At 36.7% G+C, this 16170-nt stretch overlaps 6 protein-coding genes and 1 long non-coding RNA gene across 7 annotated transcripts; 3 read left to right on the plus strand and 4 right to left on the minus strand.

Annotated features, from left to right (window-relative positions):
* Positions 1–64: 64 nt before the first annotated feature.
* Positions 65–520, plus strand: Dpm3 (Dolichyl-phosphate mannosyltransferase subunit 3). Its single transcript, XM_008196782.3, has 3 exons — positions 65–214; positions 260–337; positions 386–520. The coding sequence occupies exons 1-3, from the start codon at positions 65–67 to the stop codon at positions 437–439; spliced, it is 282 nt and encodes a 93-aa protein (XP_008195004.1). The 3' UTR covers positions 440–520.
* On the minus strand, positions 424–4696 carry LOC656609 (uncharacterized). The gene is made up of 6 exons (XM_971110.5): positions 4425–4696; positions 4114–4378; positions 3775–4069; positions 3375–3725; positions 3051–3327; positions 424–1000 (listed from the first exon to the last, which is right to left on the minus strand). The coding sequence occupies exons 1-6, from the start codon at positions 4517–4519 to the stop codon at positions 496–498; spliced, it is 1788 nt and encodes a 595-aa protein (XP_976203.1). The 5' UTR covers positions 4520–4696; the 3' UTR covers positions 424–495.
* Positions 4697–4725: 29 nt separating this feature from the next.
* Positions 4726–6319, plus strand: LOC656525 (zinc finger protein OZF). Its single transcript, XM_963051.4, has 2 exons — positions 4726–5030; positions 5076–6319. Exons 1-2 carry the CDS (start codon positions 4908–4910, stop codon positions 6288–6290), a joined length of 1338 nt encoding a protein of 445 aa, XP_968144.1. The 5' UTR covers positions 4726–4907; the 3' UTR covers positions 6291–6319.
* A 69-nt stretch (positions 6320–6388) lies between these two features.
* Positions 6389–8262, plus strand: LOC103313463 (gastrula zinc finger protein XlCGF52.1). The gene is made up of 2 exons (XM_008196779.3): positions 6389–6840; positions 6890–8262. Exons 1-2 carry the CDS (start codon positions 6727–6729, stop codon positions 8036–8038), a joined length of 1263 nt encoding a protein of 420 aa, XP_008195001.1. The 5' UTR covers positions 6389–6726; the 3' UTR covers positions 8039–8262.
* Positions 8263–9869: 1607 nt separating this feature from the next.
* Positions 9870–10958, minus strand: LOC103313461 (DNA polymerase beta-like). The gene is given in 3 exon segments (NM_001293579.1): positions 9870–10595; positions 10649–10848; positions 10892–10958. Coding segments are annotated over 3 exon segments (993 nt in total).
* Positions 10959–13299: 2341 nt separating this feature from the next.
* Positions 13300–14415, minus strand: LOC103313460 (antigen 5 like allergen Cul n 1). The gene is made up of 2 exons (XM_008196777.3): positions 13859–14415; positions 13300–13803 (listed from the first exon to the last, which is right to left on the minus strand). Exons 1-2 carry the CDS (start codon positions 14329–14331, stop codon positions 13365–13367), a joined length of 912 nt encoding a protein of 303 aa, XP_008194999.3. The 5' UTR covers positions 14332–14415; the 3' UTR covers positions 13300–13364.
* Positions 14416–15801: 1386 nt separating this feature from the next.
* On the minus strand, positions 15802–16167 carry LOC135266942 (uncharacterized). Its single transcript, XR_010335163.1, has 2 exons — positions 16026–16167; positions 15802–15949 (listed from the first exon to the last, which is right to left on the minus strand). It is a non-coding gene; the product is annotated as an uncharacterized LOC135266942 (long non-coding RNA).
* Between the last annotated feature and the right edge of the window lie 3 nt (positions 16168–16170).

A 16170-nucleotide genomic window follows, 5' to 3' on the forward strand; every position in this document is an offset into this window, starting at 1 on the left:
AATAGCCAAACTTTTGGCAGATGTTTCCTGGGGACTTTTCATTTTTGCACCAACATAACCTAACATGACGAAATTACTTGAGTGGGTGGCCGTTTTGGGGGCTTTGGGGGCCGTGTGGCTGTCTCTAGTGACGAACACGGTCGAGTTTGGTTTCGTGAGGCAATACCCCACTGCCGTGTTTTATTCCCCGGTTATTTTTGTCGGTTTATTTGGGGTGAGTCAAAGTGAGGTTATGTGAAACATTTTCACTTTTTTGTAGATTTACGCAATAATTGTTGTTTTGTATCGTGTTTTTACGTTCAATGATTGTGAGAAAGCCGCCGCGGAGTTGCAAGAGGTAAATGTGTGGCCTTACTTTGTGTGTTTACCAAATTTTGTCTTTTAGGAGATAGTGGAGGCACGGGCGGATTTGGCCAAGTTAGGTTTCCGATTTAAATAAATTTATTACAAAAAACGGTAGTTATTCCATTCCCTATCACAATATTTACACGAAAACTAAAAATGCAAATTCGGGGGGCACGTACAAAACTGTTCATGGAGCACCCGACACGAAGGGTGCTCCACTAAATAATTTTCGATTGCGTCCTTTGTAATACTCGTATAGGTCACGTCTAACAATTCGAGTTCCAAATCCTTGATGTAATGTAGCGCCGTATTGGTAATCTTCTTGTACCCCCTTAAAGACAGTCGTTTCAACGGTACGGAAAAGTCCTTCTTGACTTCATCAAGATTCTCGATTTGTATGACGGGACAACCGCGGAAAAAAACCCTACGATAGTAGGGGGGCTCTTGCGGCGGTGAGGGGGCCCTCTCATTATCAGACTCATTTACCTCTTCTGGAATCGGCTGGAGGCCGCTAGGTCCGGGCAAAGCCTCATCAGCCTTTGGCTTCTTTTGCTGGGGCCCCTCCGATGTCTCCGTAAAACGTTTACGAATTTCGCGGGGCACCTCCTGGACGCGAAACTGTCTCACATTGACTTGTCGAGGATTGAGCCGAATACTACAAACCCAAATTATATTTTAATATAATATACAGGGTGACCCAGGGACGTGTAATCGGTCTATAACTTTTTTGGTAATTGAAATATTGTTATGCTGTTTTTATTACCCTACAGATCGACTTAAAATCCACAAACTAAAAATATTTTTATTATGCACAGGGTGGTGAACCAAAGTTATATTTTTAAAATAGAACATCCTATATATTTTTGCATAATTAGATTCTACGCAAAAAATTTTTTAACTTTGTATAAATTATTACAGGTCTATCTTTTTCGTTTTGGAATTATTCTACTTTTCGTTATAAAAAAGACCAATTTTTGAAAAATCACTACAAAGTCGCCTATGAAAATTTTAGGCATATTTGCACAGAAAAATTTAGAATACCTTGTAGTTTTAGCAAATAGACGACTTTTAGTTACAGCACGCACATAATATACAGAGTGTACCAAAACGCAAAAAGTTGAATAACTCATTTTTTTCAAATAGAACAGCCTGTATTTTTTTAATGTGATAAGCTTTCTAACGGTATGGTGTTTGCATAGCAAATTTAAAATATTTGAGATTTTTCAAAAAAAAATATTTTATTACAAAAAATATGTACTAATGTGACTAATTACATTAATAATTTAATTATTACTTGATACATAAATGAATTTTGCTCATCAAAAATTAATAATAAAATAAATAAAGAAAGAAAAAAAATTTGAACACTAAGAAATATTTCAAATTTGCTATACAAGCCGCATATCATTAGAAAGCTTATGAAAAATGATATCGATACGTGTAAAGAAATACATGGTGTTCCATTTGAAAAAAAATAGTTATTCAACTTTTTGCGTTTTGGCACAGCCTGTACAGTAGGATGATTTGAAAATGTCATGCCAATAAACCCCGATTTGGTATCGGTAGGTACTCGAACCGCAGACATCTGTGGCAATAAACTAAACTTGGGTACACGAAATAATTTTACTTTTTAATTTGAATCCAACTGCTTAAAATAAGATTTTGTTTTATAATGTTCTTAGTAATTTTAAAAATCACTATGTTAATAAACCCGTTAATCCAATAATTCTATTCCCTTTTCCGATTCTAATGAAGGTGTCGTTTAATTCTCAATGTGAAATAAAATTGATTTCGAAATAAAAAAAAATAATGAAATAAAAAAAAATATTGCCTCTAAAGGCCTCTTTGTGAATTATGCGTTTTAAGAATTTTACCTATTTTGATACTTGTTCAATGATTACTACTATTTCTTTAACAAGAAATAGAATATATTAAAAGAAAAGATGGCTCCAGTTAAAAACAAAACTATGTTTTTTTATTTGCAAATTTTTTCAGAAATTTGTTTACAGTTTGTCACTTTGGTAATCGTGTTTGGATTTTTGTTACAAAAAGGGATGCAATTAGTTTTCGCTGAATATCATAGGGAGAACAAATTTATTTAGCAACGCGAATTAAACATCTTTATTGAAATTAGTTTCATTGGCCAAAGGTTTCGACGGTTAAATTTACTAGAAACATAAAATTTTTTAAGGCAATTGTATTCGAGTCAACTGTTGGAATCAACAAATAATAAAATTTCCATTTTTGATTAATTTGATTTTCAATACGAATTTAATGACAATTGTAATTGGAATCAGCTTTATTATTAGTTGCATTGATTACGAATTTCGTCAACATAATGACTTTGAAATTTACTAAAAACATCACATGAAATCTTATTTTAAGTAATTCAAGTATTCAAGTTGAAAACTAAAATTATTTCGTGTCCTCAAGTTTACGACTAAATATAGTTTATTGCCACCGATGGTTGCGGTTGGAGTACCTACCGATCCCAAGTGCTGGGGTTTATTGGCATGACATTTTCAAATCACCCGGCCGTACATTATCTGCATGTTTCAAGTAAAAGTCGACTATTGCTAAAACTGCAGGGTATTCTGAGTTGTTCCGTTGCAACTGTTGCAATCGGCATGGCGATATTTCAAATAATAATAAAGTTATAGACTGATTACGCACCCCTGGGTCACCCTGTACAGTTTCTGTATTACTCAATAATGGGTTGGAGGTCTTCTCTGCCCTCACTGTTGGGGTACCCCAACACCAGACACCGTTGTCTCAACACATCGTCAATGTAGGGGCCAATGAAGGGCCAAGGGGGGTCGTGATTGACCCTCTGACCGTAGGAAACATTATTTCGATTGCGACGAATCAAGCGTGCCAAGCGTGCGATTTTAGCCGAAATCTCCCGAATGGAGAGATCGGGATCATCGCTGTCTTGATCGTCGTCATCATCATCATCACCTGAATCTGAGTCACTGGTGACTTCTACGAGAAACAAATGAACGATTGGAGGTATAAACGACTTGATTTACTTTTTTGTGTTTTTTTGTCGTCTTGCTGACAAGTACAGTCGTTGTATGGGTCCAAATAGAGGAGGGAAACAGGGAATTGAATTGAGGTTTGCCCACTGATTGTTGTTAAGTAGTCCAGGAGCCCCCTGTCATCAAGTGTTGCCGATTGTTCGTAATTTAAACCATTTTCTTCGGTTAAATAATCGGCTAAGTCAACCGTTTTGGGGGCGTCTGTTCGGGTGGGGGCCCCTTTTTTGATCGCCAGTTCCCTCTTGTAGTGATCTAGAGCGTACGAGATGTCGTCATTTTGTAAATAAATGGCGAGCAAACACGGCGATTTGTAGATTGAACGGATTAATGTGTTACCCAAGGCTGCAAATTATTTTTAATGTGTGAATGTTTTTTTTAATAAACTATTTACGTGATAAACGGGCATCAAAAATTCTCAATTGCTTAAAACCGTGCCCCGAGAGACTCAGATAGGGGATGGAATTGTCTATATTTTTACACTTATAGAGTGATAATATTTCCAATGCCGGGTATTTTGAAATCGACATCAGGGCAATACTTGTGACCCAAGCGCATTCATCAAGGATCAAAACTCGCAATTTTTGGAAATGGTCTCCTGACGCTTTGAAAAATTCCAACGACTTTGCAACCACAGTCCCCCTCAAACTCAGCTCCTCCAATCGAGGTGGAAACTCCAAAATTGAGTACTGAAAACCCCAATCATTATACAAAGACGGCCAGGTCCCCTTACTTGTCTCTCGTGAATCGTCTGATTTTCTAGCGCTAGCACAACGATGTTTTTCATTTTGGGCACCATATTAAGTCCCGAGTAGAACAAATCAGGGACTAGAGTCTCACCTTGATTATCACCCCGTACCAGGAAAGTGTGCGTCTCTCTGTTGCATCGTTCGAGACAATACACCACCTTGGCACGGTCATTAGGCGAACGCCGAGCATCAATTCGCTTCCATAAAAACCTCGAATTGCGGATTATTTCGTCCAAACGGACGCAAGTCCTGGAAAAAACACTTACGTTCAAATTTAAACCATCAAAATAATCACCTTCCCAGCAAATACAACGTGGTAGCGTCCAAGTATTGCAAAAGTTGCAAAATAACACAATTAGGCAAATCGAGGAGGCTCGGGGCGAAAGACATTGTGACATAACCTCAAAAGACAGGGCACAGGGGCGGGTCAGGAGGATTACATTTTAACAGTTGGGCGCTTTTAGAGGGGCAAATGTGTGTTTATAAGGGCTATCGGCGATTTTTTAGCGAAAAAATACAAAATTGACAAGTTGGGTAGTACACGGCTTGTGAGGGCGCCACTGGTGTTTTTGTCAATTTTTGAAATTTAATCGAATTCAGGGGGCCCAAGAGCTTGATAAAACGCCCAGTTTGAAATAGTTGTGTCTTTAAACCAGTCGGTGTTGCTTTTTTTGTACATTATTACAAGAAAATCGAAATTGGGGAATAATTTTGTGCGCTAGGTGGCGCGGCGGTTTGACATGAGTAAGTGAGGTTATGTCGTTACAGGAGCCCCAAAATGAGTCTCACTTTCACCTGCAACATTTGCGTAAAATTCGTTGCCAGCGTAGCCCCTGTCTGCGGTGTTGGCTGCAACGGTACAACCTATCTCACGAAACTGCAGGCTGTGGTCCCCGAAGTGGTAATGCGCCCCTTGCCCCCATTTCCGCTTGAAATGTAATTGCAGGAGTGGTCGCCGAACTACCGTATATGTCGGTCGTGTGAGTCCGAATTGGACGCAGCTTACGAGTTCCGGGAACGTAGCATTCGGCTTGATTTCGAGCGCCAGGTTATGGGCCCCCCTGAGACAACACGTCCAATTTACCCGTGTTACACTTGCGGTGAATTATTCGTGGATGGCCAACAGTTGTCCGAACACGTTGATGGCCACCATCCTGCAGTCGAAGATGTTGAAATTATTTCAAATCAAGCTCAGATTTGGTCCGAGCATATGTACGCCAAACAGCGCATTGGAGGCGAAGATATCGCTTGCGAGAATTGCCCTCAGAAATTCATGACTCGGAAAGAACTGGAAAAACATGTTCCAATTTGTGCCGAATTGAAGCTTAAAGTGGGGTCCTGTCAAGTGTGTGGTGCAACTGGCGAGACGACGAACGATGTTGTCGAGCATTGTATTAACGTGCACAACCTCGATAAGCAGGAAATCAAACCGTTCCTGTGCGATAAATGCCCCAAACGTTTCGCGCGCTGGTATCTTTTACAAGGACACCAAAGACAGCATTCGGAAAAAAGAGACTTCGTTTGTATGCATTGTGGGCGCGCTTTTAAAACGAAAATCGCGGTCGTACACCACGAAGAAGGTCACGTGAGTGTACGAAACTACAAATGCGAGTTGTGTAATAAAACCTTTAAAACAAAATTGAGTCTCTGCGCTCACGTGAGAGTGGTCCATTTCGGCCGTGAGAAGGATTTCGCGTGTCATTTGTGCAAGAAGCGACTTTTAACGAAACATTCTCTTGGCAGACACATCAGGAGACACAAGGGCGAAAAAACTTTCAACTGTCACCTGTGCAGCAGCTCGTTTTTTTCACAACCCGAGCTCACAAATCATGTCAAACGGCACGCTTTCCTCAAGGAAATTAATCCGTTTAAGTGCCAACACTGTGATAAATCTTACAAATTAAACGTTTCGTATAAATTGCATCTAAGGCGCAATCATGGCATAGGCGACGCCAAATTACCGGAAAAAAAGCACGGATGTGGAGTTTGTGCCAAAAAATTCCACACTAAAACCCACCTTAAAGAGCACGTCCGTAGACATGTGGGGACTAATCGGCACCAGTGCGAAGTCTGCGGCAACAAATACTCCGACAAGGGGGCACTTACTTCCCATAGGAGGAACAAGCATGAAACGGAACCGCCCGGCATTAATCTGTTATAATACCGAAGAAAATATACTGTTGTTTTGAATTACCCGCCTTTTTTTGCTTGCATGATTGGTACCTGTCCCAAGTTTAAATCGCAAGTTTCGTACATTTTTCGGCACAGAAATGCACAAAATGAAGCGTAAAGGTGTATTAACTAAATATTCGTACGTCTTGTCTGATTTTGTGTATTTAAACGGCCGATTTTAATCGTTGGTACCGTCAGGTTGGCCCCGCTTGCGACTGGTCTAGTGGCCAAATTGTCAAGCGCGAATTTCAAACGTTGTGATAGTAATTGTGTTAATGTTGTTCCCGAGGTGAAACGACGGCACAGTGACTGCGTTTGTCCAAGGTAGGTGCCTGACACGTTTGAATCGTTTTTGTCGGCTTGTAAGGTTTGAGGTTACGTCCCTTGTTTGGGTCCACATAACCTCACATTTTTTAAGTTGAATAATGGATAATTTGTTCGTGAAATGCAGTGTGTGTTTGAATTTCGTTGCAAAAGTGGTGACTTTACACAACGACGAGTCTTTCGTGACTAAATTGCGCAGCGTGGTCCCCGAAGTGGTAATTTTTACCCATCGAAGCCCTAACGGGGTTAAAACTTGTGTTCCAGGAATGGTTGGACTACTACCACATTTGTGGGGGTTGTAAGTCCGATTTGGACACAGCGTACGAATTTCGGAGTCGTTGTATTCGGCTTAATTTGGAGCAAAAACGCGAACAATACTTTGAGTGTTATCACTGTAATAGTAGGTATGGTGATAAGGGGGTTTTGGTCGAACATATGAAATGCCACTCTGTTGAGTCACTTGAGTCGCCCCCGAAACAATTCAAATGCGACGATTGCAACAAAAGCTACACGACTCAAAAAATCCTAAAAGTGCATTTGAAGAAATGCAAAGTCCGGGATCCCCCCACTCGCAAAAACCGTTTCTCGTGTGAAGTGTGCGACTTAGTGTTGAATTACGCCAAAGATGTGGTGGAACATTGTGTTGAGGAGCACTCCATGGAGAGGAAATTGGTGAAGCCCTACACTTGTACCGAGTGTCCCATGCGTTTCTCCTCGTCGGCCAACCTGATCCAGCACAGAAAGTACCACGAAGGGAGTCGGAACCACATTTGTAGCTTCTGTGGCAAGGGTTATATAACCAAAAGTGACTTAACCGTCCATGAGTACATTCACTTCAATCGCCGAAACTACAAGTGTGAATTTTGCGATAAAGCTTTCAACACGAATAAAAACCTCCGCTCGCACATGCTTGTTGTCCACACTGACCCCACTTTGTGGAAGTATGAGTGCGATGTGTGCACTCGCAGATTTCCACTTAAATCAGGCTTTGAACAACATATGAAGAGACACACCGGTGATAAAAAGTTCGGATGTCACATCTGTGATAAGACTTTTGTCAGTAGAAGTGAGTTGCAAAAGCACGTGGGGTCACACTCGATGGTGAACCCCTTCAAATGTACACACTGTGAGAAGGCTTATAAGGAAAAACGATTTTTCGAAATACATTTAGCCAAACATCACGGAATCGGAAATGCAAAAATACCGATCAGGGTGAAGAAATTCGCATGTCATGTGTGTCCCAATACGTTTTTCGACAAACACAAGTTGCACCGACATCTAAGGGTGCATTCGGGGGATAAGCCTTTTGGGTGTCAAGACTGCGGGAAGAAGTTCTCAGATAAGTATTACTTGAAGCAACACGCCAAAAATATGCACAATAGCGGACAAAATGAGGAAATTGTGTCCAAGTGAAAGTGAGGTTATGTCATTTTTGTGTTTATAAATCACAGGTTTGGTACTTATTATTATTGAAGTTGTGGGGGAGGATTCGAATTTACATGACTCTACAGTATTAGTGCCCCAAGTGTTGTTTTTCATCAAGTGTAAAAGCACTGGCAAAAGTGAGGTTATGTCAATTTATTTATTTAGGTCGATTTTTAAGTAAGATAAGAATAAACGAGATTGTTTTTCCACGACTTTGATTTTGTTAATGCCCTTTGCGACCAATTTTTTTGATTAAAACGAACTTATTATTAGAACAAAATAGGGTTAGGTCAGAATTTGTTCGACCATGTACAGGGTGACCCAGGGGTGCATAATCGGTCTATAACTTTTTTATTATTTGAAATATTGCAATGCTGTTTTTTACTGTCTAATGGATCGACTTAAAGTCCACAAAATAAAAATATTTTTATTATATACAGGGTGGTAAACCAAAGTTACATTTTTTTAAATGGATCACCCTATAATATATTTTTGCATAATTGAATTCTTCGCAAAAAAATAATGTAACTTTATAAAAAAATTTATGGGTCTATTTATTTCTTTTCATTTCGAAATTATTCAACTTTTCGTTATAAAAAAAGACCAATTGTTGAAAAATTACTGCGAAGTTGCCTATGAATATTTTCTGAAAAATTTTCAACAGAAAAACTCAGAATACCCTGTAGTTTTAGCAATTGTCGACTTTTACTTAAAATATGCAGATAATGTACAGGGTGTGCAAAAACTCAAAAAGTTGAATAACTCATTTTTTTCGAATGGAACACCATGTCTTTCTTTACACGTATCGATAGTATTTTGCATAAGCTTTCTAATAGTATGGGTTTGTATAGCAAATTTGAAATATTTCTTAGTGTTAAAAAAAGTTTTTTTTCTTTTTTTATTTATTTTATTATTAATTCTTGATGAGCAAAATTCATTTATGTATCAAGTAATAATTAGATTATAATGTAATTAGTCACATTAATACATATCAAAAAATAAATTACCATTTGACTTATCACATTCTAAGGTAACACATCTTTTTGTATTAAAATAATTTTTTGACAAATGTCAACATTTTAAGTTTGCTATGCAAACCCCATACCGTTAGAAAGCTTATCAAAAATGCTATCGACACATGAAAAAACATACTAGGTGTTCCATTTGAAAAAAAAATGGTTATTCAACTTTTTGCGTTTTGGCACACTCTGTATATTATCTGCGTGCTTTAAGTAAAAGTCGTCTATTTGCTAAAACTAGAAGATATTCTGAGTTTTTCTGTGGCAAATTTGTCGGAAAATAATCATTGGCGACTTTGTAGTGATTTTTTAAAAATTGGTCTTTCTTGTAACGAAAAGTTAAATAATTCCAAAACGAAAAAAGATAGACCTGTAATAATTTATCAAAGTTTATATTATTTTCTGCGTTGAATCTAATTATGCAAAAATATATAGGTGTTCCATTAAAAAAAATATAACTTTGGTTCACCACTTGTATAGAACATTCTGTGCATAATAAAAATATTTTTAGTTTGTGGATTTTAAGTCGATCCATTGGATAATAAAAACAGCGTAGCAATATTTCAATTCCCAAAAAAGTTATAGACCGATTATACACCCCTGAGTCACCCTGTATATGGTAATTTGTTCCTGAAGACTTTCAACCAATCACAATACGGCGCGAATTTGAAATTATTGAATGCACCAATCAGGAACAGCGCTAGTCACGTGACCCGCACGTTATAATTGGGTTCAGGAAACAAACACTCAAAAAAATTAATAGTGTAATATAATAAATAAACAAGTAAGGATGCAGGAAATTATTGGTTTCTGTCTTGCGGCTCCTTATAGGGGAACCCAATGCAGTCGAAAATGTCCCTCTCTGAGTGAATTTCGAGGGGTTCCCCTGGCACCCCAGTGCTGCCAACCGGCCGTAAAGTGTACTCGTTCAGGGTGAACCCCGCGTCCAGGGCGTGTGCCCTCATTTGCTTATTGAACATGTCAGATCCGGTGAAGTACAGAACGGCGCAAAAGTATTGATCAAAGGGGGTTAAGCGTATATCTAATCGCCTTGTAATCGAGTTTTTGTCCAATTTGCAAGCCCCCATGAATTTTGTGTCTCCCAATGAAATAATTTCGGTGATTAAGCCGCAATTTTGTAACGCCGTAACAACGTTTTTCAGTAGGTTTTGTTTTTTCTTAGGTTGGCTGCTCGTGTAATTTGGATGGGTGATTAACGCATCGATATCGCCGCTTTGTTGCTTGCCTCTGCGATAGCTGCCGCATATTGTTAGGTGTATTTGGGGCTCGAGGTGCCCCCGAATGAGATTCTCGATTTGTTTGATTTCGTTTCTTGGGATTTTCTGTTGGAAGTCGTGGTAGTACTTTAAACCGATGAGCTGGTGGTGGTTTAACTTGTCTTTGTGTTTCTCTAAGTCTTCCAAAGATGTGATTCCTTCACTCACGAGGGTTTGGGCCTTTGCAGGCCCTATTCCTGTCACTTGGGTCAATAAGTTAATTGCAGTGGTTTTAGAGTCGTTGTGAATCTGTAAATTTGGAAAATTGTGCACGAGTTTGCGAATTTTGAGTTACTTGATACATTATCGAGTTTTTGTAGTTTTCCAGTTTGGAGAAACTCGTCGATTTTTTTCGCGATTTTTTCACCGATTCCGTTTAGTTTTTTCGCTTCTTGTCCTGATGTTATTCGGGTCGGATGCGATGATAAAACACTGGCGGCTTTTCGATAAGCATTGTATTTGTGGATGTTACGACTGACGTTTTTTTCGTATTCGGCCAATTCTGAAATTTGGGATTGATTCTTGGTTTCGGTAGTTTGTAATACCTGTGAGAAATTCGCAAAAGTCGCTGTTTGGGGTGTTTTCCCCTGAAGGTGCTTTTCTTTTACCCATTTTTAATTTTGAAAATGTTTGACATAACCTCAACTGTCTTGTTGACAGCATAATATACTGAGCGCCACGGAAATGAGAACAGTTATTGGTCTTTTTTTTAAATTAGAATGGTGATAGCAGTTTTTTTGATGAGCTGAACTGAAGCAGTTATCTTACAAACAAAAAATAACTGTCGATCAAAAATTATGAAAAAGGTTTGTGGTTTTTTGGTTTATTTTTTACGAAATTTTGCTCAAAAACGACCTAAATCGAGAGGAAAAAATGCAACAACAACACTGTTCTTGAAAAAGTTTCATAATTCTTTAAAGCTATATTGCAATATAGGTAATTATGTTTTTTACTGACAGTCACCTAATTTGGTGCTTTTTTTTAATGTCTTAACTTATTTTAGAGGAAATTTTGTTCAGTCATTGAGTTGCTGACTGAAAAACGTCCAAAAATAATGTCATTTTCGATCTTATCTGTTCTTTTGCTGTTTTGTTTCTCATTTTATTATTATTATTATTATTATTATTATTATTATTATTATTATTATTATTATTACAAAATGCTACCTGACGTACAGTAAACCGATCTGAAAATGTCGTCTCCATAAAACGAACCCCTGGATGTCTTTCAGTATCGACGGTGCATAATACTTTAAGCAAAAAATTCTTAATAATTTTTTTTACGAACTTTTTGCACAAAACGTTTAAGCATTTTAGGTGTTATAAAATGACATAAGAAATAATAATTTTTGCAGCGATTTTATGCAATTAATGAATTATTAATTGTTAAAAAAACAATCAATAAACTGTCATGGAAGTTTTATGATGTTATGAAAATGTTTAATAACGTGTTCAAAAAAATGTTTTAATTCTTCTAATAAAATATTACTTTTTTAACATTAATAAAATAAAAAAACTATGGGTCGGTTTTCAGAAAGCGAAATTAAAATTTAATTCCGAATTAAACTAATTCGACATTAAGTTGCCATTTAAAAATGCATTGACAAATGTCAAGTTAATCACGAATTAAAATTTGATTGTAATTAATAAAATATTCTGTAAACTTCTTTGTTTATCGTTTTCTAAAAATAGGAAACGCAGTAGGCAATTAAGGTATAATCCTGCTTTTTCCGAAAATTTATGCTAATGCGAGAAGGGTTAGCTGGTTTGATCTCCCAGTGATTTCTAGGGCAAATTATTTCCCCATTTACAGAATTTGTGATCTTACCACTCATAAGTAATGCAACAAAAATTAATATAAACCCAAAAACAATTCAAGAATGTTGGCATATTAATTTAACCATAGAGTTTGCTAAAAGTGTATTTAACCATTTCTCATAAACTAATTAAATAGTCATACAGAAATCAGCGTTTTCTATTAAATACTTAATTTTTTACTTACTTAGTTTTTTTATTTTTTTTTTACATTTCCTTAAATAAACATGAATTACTAAAAAATTATATTAATAAAATTTAAAATATTATTACATGTAATTAACTAATTATTAATTTTATAATTTCAATTGTGTCTTTCTAAATAGTGCTTAAATGCTTAAATGATATTTTAAACAAAAAATTCTTAATAAAATTGTTGCTAGCCTCAAAATTTCGATTAATTAAATTTTAATATTTCTTATTATTTATTAATATTTATTATTTTTTTAATTAATTGAGGACTAGTTTTATAATCGAATTTAAAGGAGCATTAAATTAAATGTTGTTTAGAAGAGAAGTGTTTGTCAACAAATCCGAAGTAACCAGCACATTACGAACAACTTTTAATTTAATGATCCTTCAATTTGATTATGAAATTGGTCCCTTGATATTATTACAAAAATTAAACTTATTTAAAAGATGCACTAAAACGTAAAAAATAATGTTTTCCTATTAGAGGAAAATCTTTTTGATTACAAATTAGGATTTTGAGATTTATAAAAGCTTTGAAAACTTTGTTACACAGGAAAAAAACCATAAATTTTGACAGTGCATTTTTTAAATAAAAGATTTTTTCTAAAGAAACATTAGTTTTTTTTCATAACAAAAACAAATTCCGTTTTTTGCGATTATTGCAAAAACTGTAACAGATACATATAGAAGATATTGACAGCGGTAAATAAAAATAAAAATAGGTGGTTACTATTTAAATTTTCAAAGTTGCCGCTAATTTCTCATAGTTTCGTAGGCTCAGCTATTTTGAAAATAATTAAGTTGATCTCAGAATGGTCGATTTAGATTGTATACAAATTCTTAAACCTCTTTCTGTATTAGAAGTTAAAAAGTTTCTAATGTAGGACCTAAAAGAACTTAAAAAAATAACTTAAAAATCTATTCTTGTTTGGAAGAAAAGAACAGGGAACATATTACGGTCGCGACTTTATTTTACAAAAATTCGGACATGGAATAGAAGAAAACGTGTTCGTTATAATACCATCAACACAGCAAAAGCCAAAACCAAAATATATACTTTTCCGCAAATTTTGCTGCTTGCGTTTCCAAAATCATACGGCCTTTCTTTTGGAATCGGTTGTAGTTCTCCACACAAAGAGGTGTACTTTGTGCTACAGTTTTTGAATTTCTCATCGCTGGGACATTTTGAACAAGGCGGCCCAAATGTAAGCATCTTACCCTGACTTACATTAATATTTGTTTTTAGCTTCCTTGCAGCATAATCGCAAATCAGATGAGTATGGAAATTAGCGCCCTTAAATTTATCTTTTTTCGGATCTTTAGAATAAATTTGGGCACATCCGACTGAATCAACAGCCCCCCAACACATTGCTGTAAAGTGTCCTATTGGTGTCTTTAATTTATGAAAACGTTCATATACACTCTTCTCCATATACGCAACTTCTTTATACCTACGAAATGGGAATAAACAGTCGAAGTGGTCGACACAAGTATTTCCAAACTCACCAAGCCCGTATCGCGTTTTGTGCTTGACCATACCCCTTCTTGGGGAGTACACTAGTTCCACCCAAATTCTGTCCTGCTTTTTTTTCATTTTGCAGCACTCTACACTCATCATGGTCTCCGTTAAAAAAAGATCTGCCATAACATCTCGCAAGGTATTCAAGTTCCAAGTCATAATTTACAACCAACATGTCAGCTACTGCTTGGGCAAAGCCTCGTGACTCGTTACCAGAAGCCATCAAATTTCTGTAATAATTGTGTTCATCCACAATAAATTGACGGAATGCCATGAACTGGTCTAAGTCGATATCTGTACGAGTTCCTCTTTGTCTACAACGGCAACCAGTTGCTGCATATGTTTTGCCTTCTTTTTTACATGATTTCTTGCAATAATCCCAGCCCCCCTTTTTCGGATCAAATTGTTCACCATGTACGCAGAGGAGAACTAGTGCGGAGAATAAAACCGACTGAAACATGATTTAAAATTTTGAACTAATATGAGACAGGATCTAATTTTGAAAGCTTTGTAACAGTTACTATAGTCCGGGACATTTCAATATGAGATACGTCATACCGCATACCTTGACGCGAGACTATATAGAGCACAAAAACTAGATAAGAGCTCAAATTTAGGGAACTTGTGTTTGATAGATGACAAATGTAAACAATAATAAAAATTTAAATATTTCTTTATTGTAGTAAAGTACAGCAAAATGTACCAACTAGAACACTTAAAAACAAATGGAGAAACTTTCAAATGCTTTGAAGTACCGTTGCTGGAGTACTGTTGAGGTTATGTTTGACCTTGGTATGACTGTCAGGTTTAAAGTTGAAATTTGTATTAAAAAGGCCATAAAAGCCTCGAAGTGCCTTTTAGGGTAGTCATCGTCATGTTCCAATTGCATGCCCCCTCTCTGCCACATCAGTAAAATTTGCCACAAAAGTTTTAAAAAACAACTTTAAACAACAAAAAAGGCCCTATTTTCATTAACAATGAGACATATCTCGCTGCATGCGGCACGACATAGGCCTCATAGACCAATCTCATTGTGAATGGTTTTCGCTGAGATCACTTTGAGAGGGTTTCACTGAGACTGACGTTGGCGGAAGGCTGAAACCTGCCTCGCAACAAGTCTGCACCAACATTCGAAAACGCTGTCAATGGCTTAAAATGATGAAACTGTGTCAGTTTTTTTGTGTCTTTTGGGATTAGTCTTTGAGTCCTGTCGCACCGCATGTATCGAAGCAGATCTCATTGTGAATGGGTTCTTTAAGAAACAGTTTCAGTGTACACCACAAGACATACACTGAGACGGCCTCATGCCTCATATCATGGCTTGTAATTGACAGCATTTTATAAAATAATTTGGAATCATAATGCAGAGATTGTTGCGAGACAGGCAGGCAGATCTCAAGCCTACTGCAGAAGTCGCTCTCAGTGAGTCCATGTCTTAGAGATGCAAGACCAATTTAGACCATTTACAGTGAGATTGGTGCCCGAGACCTATGTCATGCAGGAAGCCAAACTTCATCGTGAATGGACCCTTTTCAATGGGGGTGTGCTTTTTGAATAAATTTGAAATGGCCTTTTTGAAAAAAGCAGTTGTCTCTCTTTTTTATTCATCTATTCAACACGTTTGTATTTGATGCACTTACACCAATTTCATTATCAGTGTCTTGATTATCAGGCAAGGGCAAAGTGGAATTGGAGGCAACCCAGAAATAAAAACACTTTAATTTCCTTTATTAGTAGGCTATATTTTTTATAAAAGACGACTACTCTCAGATAGAGACGTACAAAAATGTAAACAAGAGTAAAAGTTGGTTTTTCGCAATATTTCACACTATTCTTCCACACGTCCACAGTAAAATCAGAAAGCGCTTGTCGTTATAAAGCCCTTATTATGTTTTTCAACGATGGATGAGACTTTGTGACGTATTTGTTAAACGTAAGTTTTCAAATACCCCATGCCAGTGCAACGGAGTTATATTAACAATTTTATGGGATTATTTTTAACTTTACACCCATTCTGCTTGAAACAATAGTCGCTACCAGGAAATAACAACGAAAAAAGTGGACCCAAAAGGCTTCAGCTGCAAATTATAAACACTATCTGTGATTTTTTTTATATTTTTTTTAATAATTATTTAATAAATGTCGTGAACTTACTTTGAAGTAAACAGTGAGCTCCATCTATAACTCATAATTACTTGAACCGCAATTCCCATCATCAAAATGTGCAAAACTGCGATAAGTGAGGTTATGCAGGTATGCACTTTGTTTTCCAGTTTTTCACACAAAATATATCACAAAG

This window comes from Tribolium castaneum, chromosome 8, assembly GCF_031307605.1.
Source record: "Tribolium castaneum strain GA2 chromosome 8, icTriCast1.1, whole genome shotgun sequence".
Classification (NCBI taxonomy): domain Eukaryota; kingdom Metazoa; phylum Arthropoda; class Insecta; order Coleoptera; family Tenebrionidae; genus Tribolium; species Tribolium castaneum.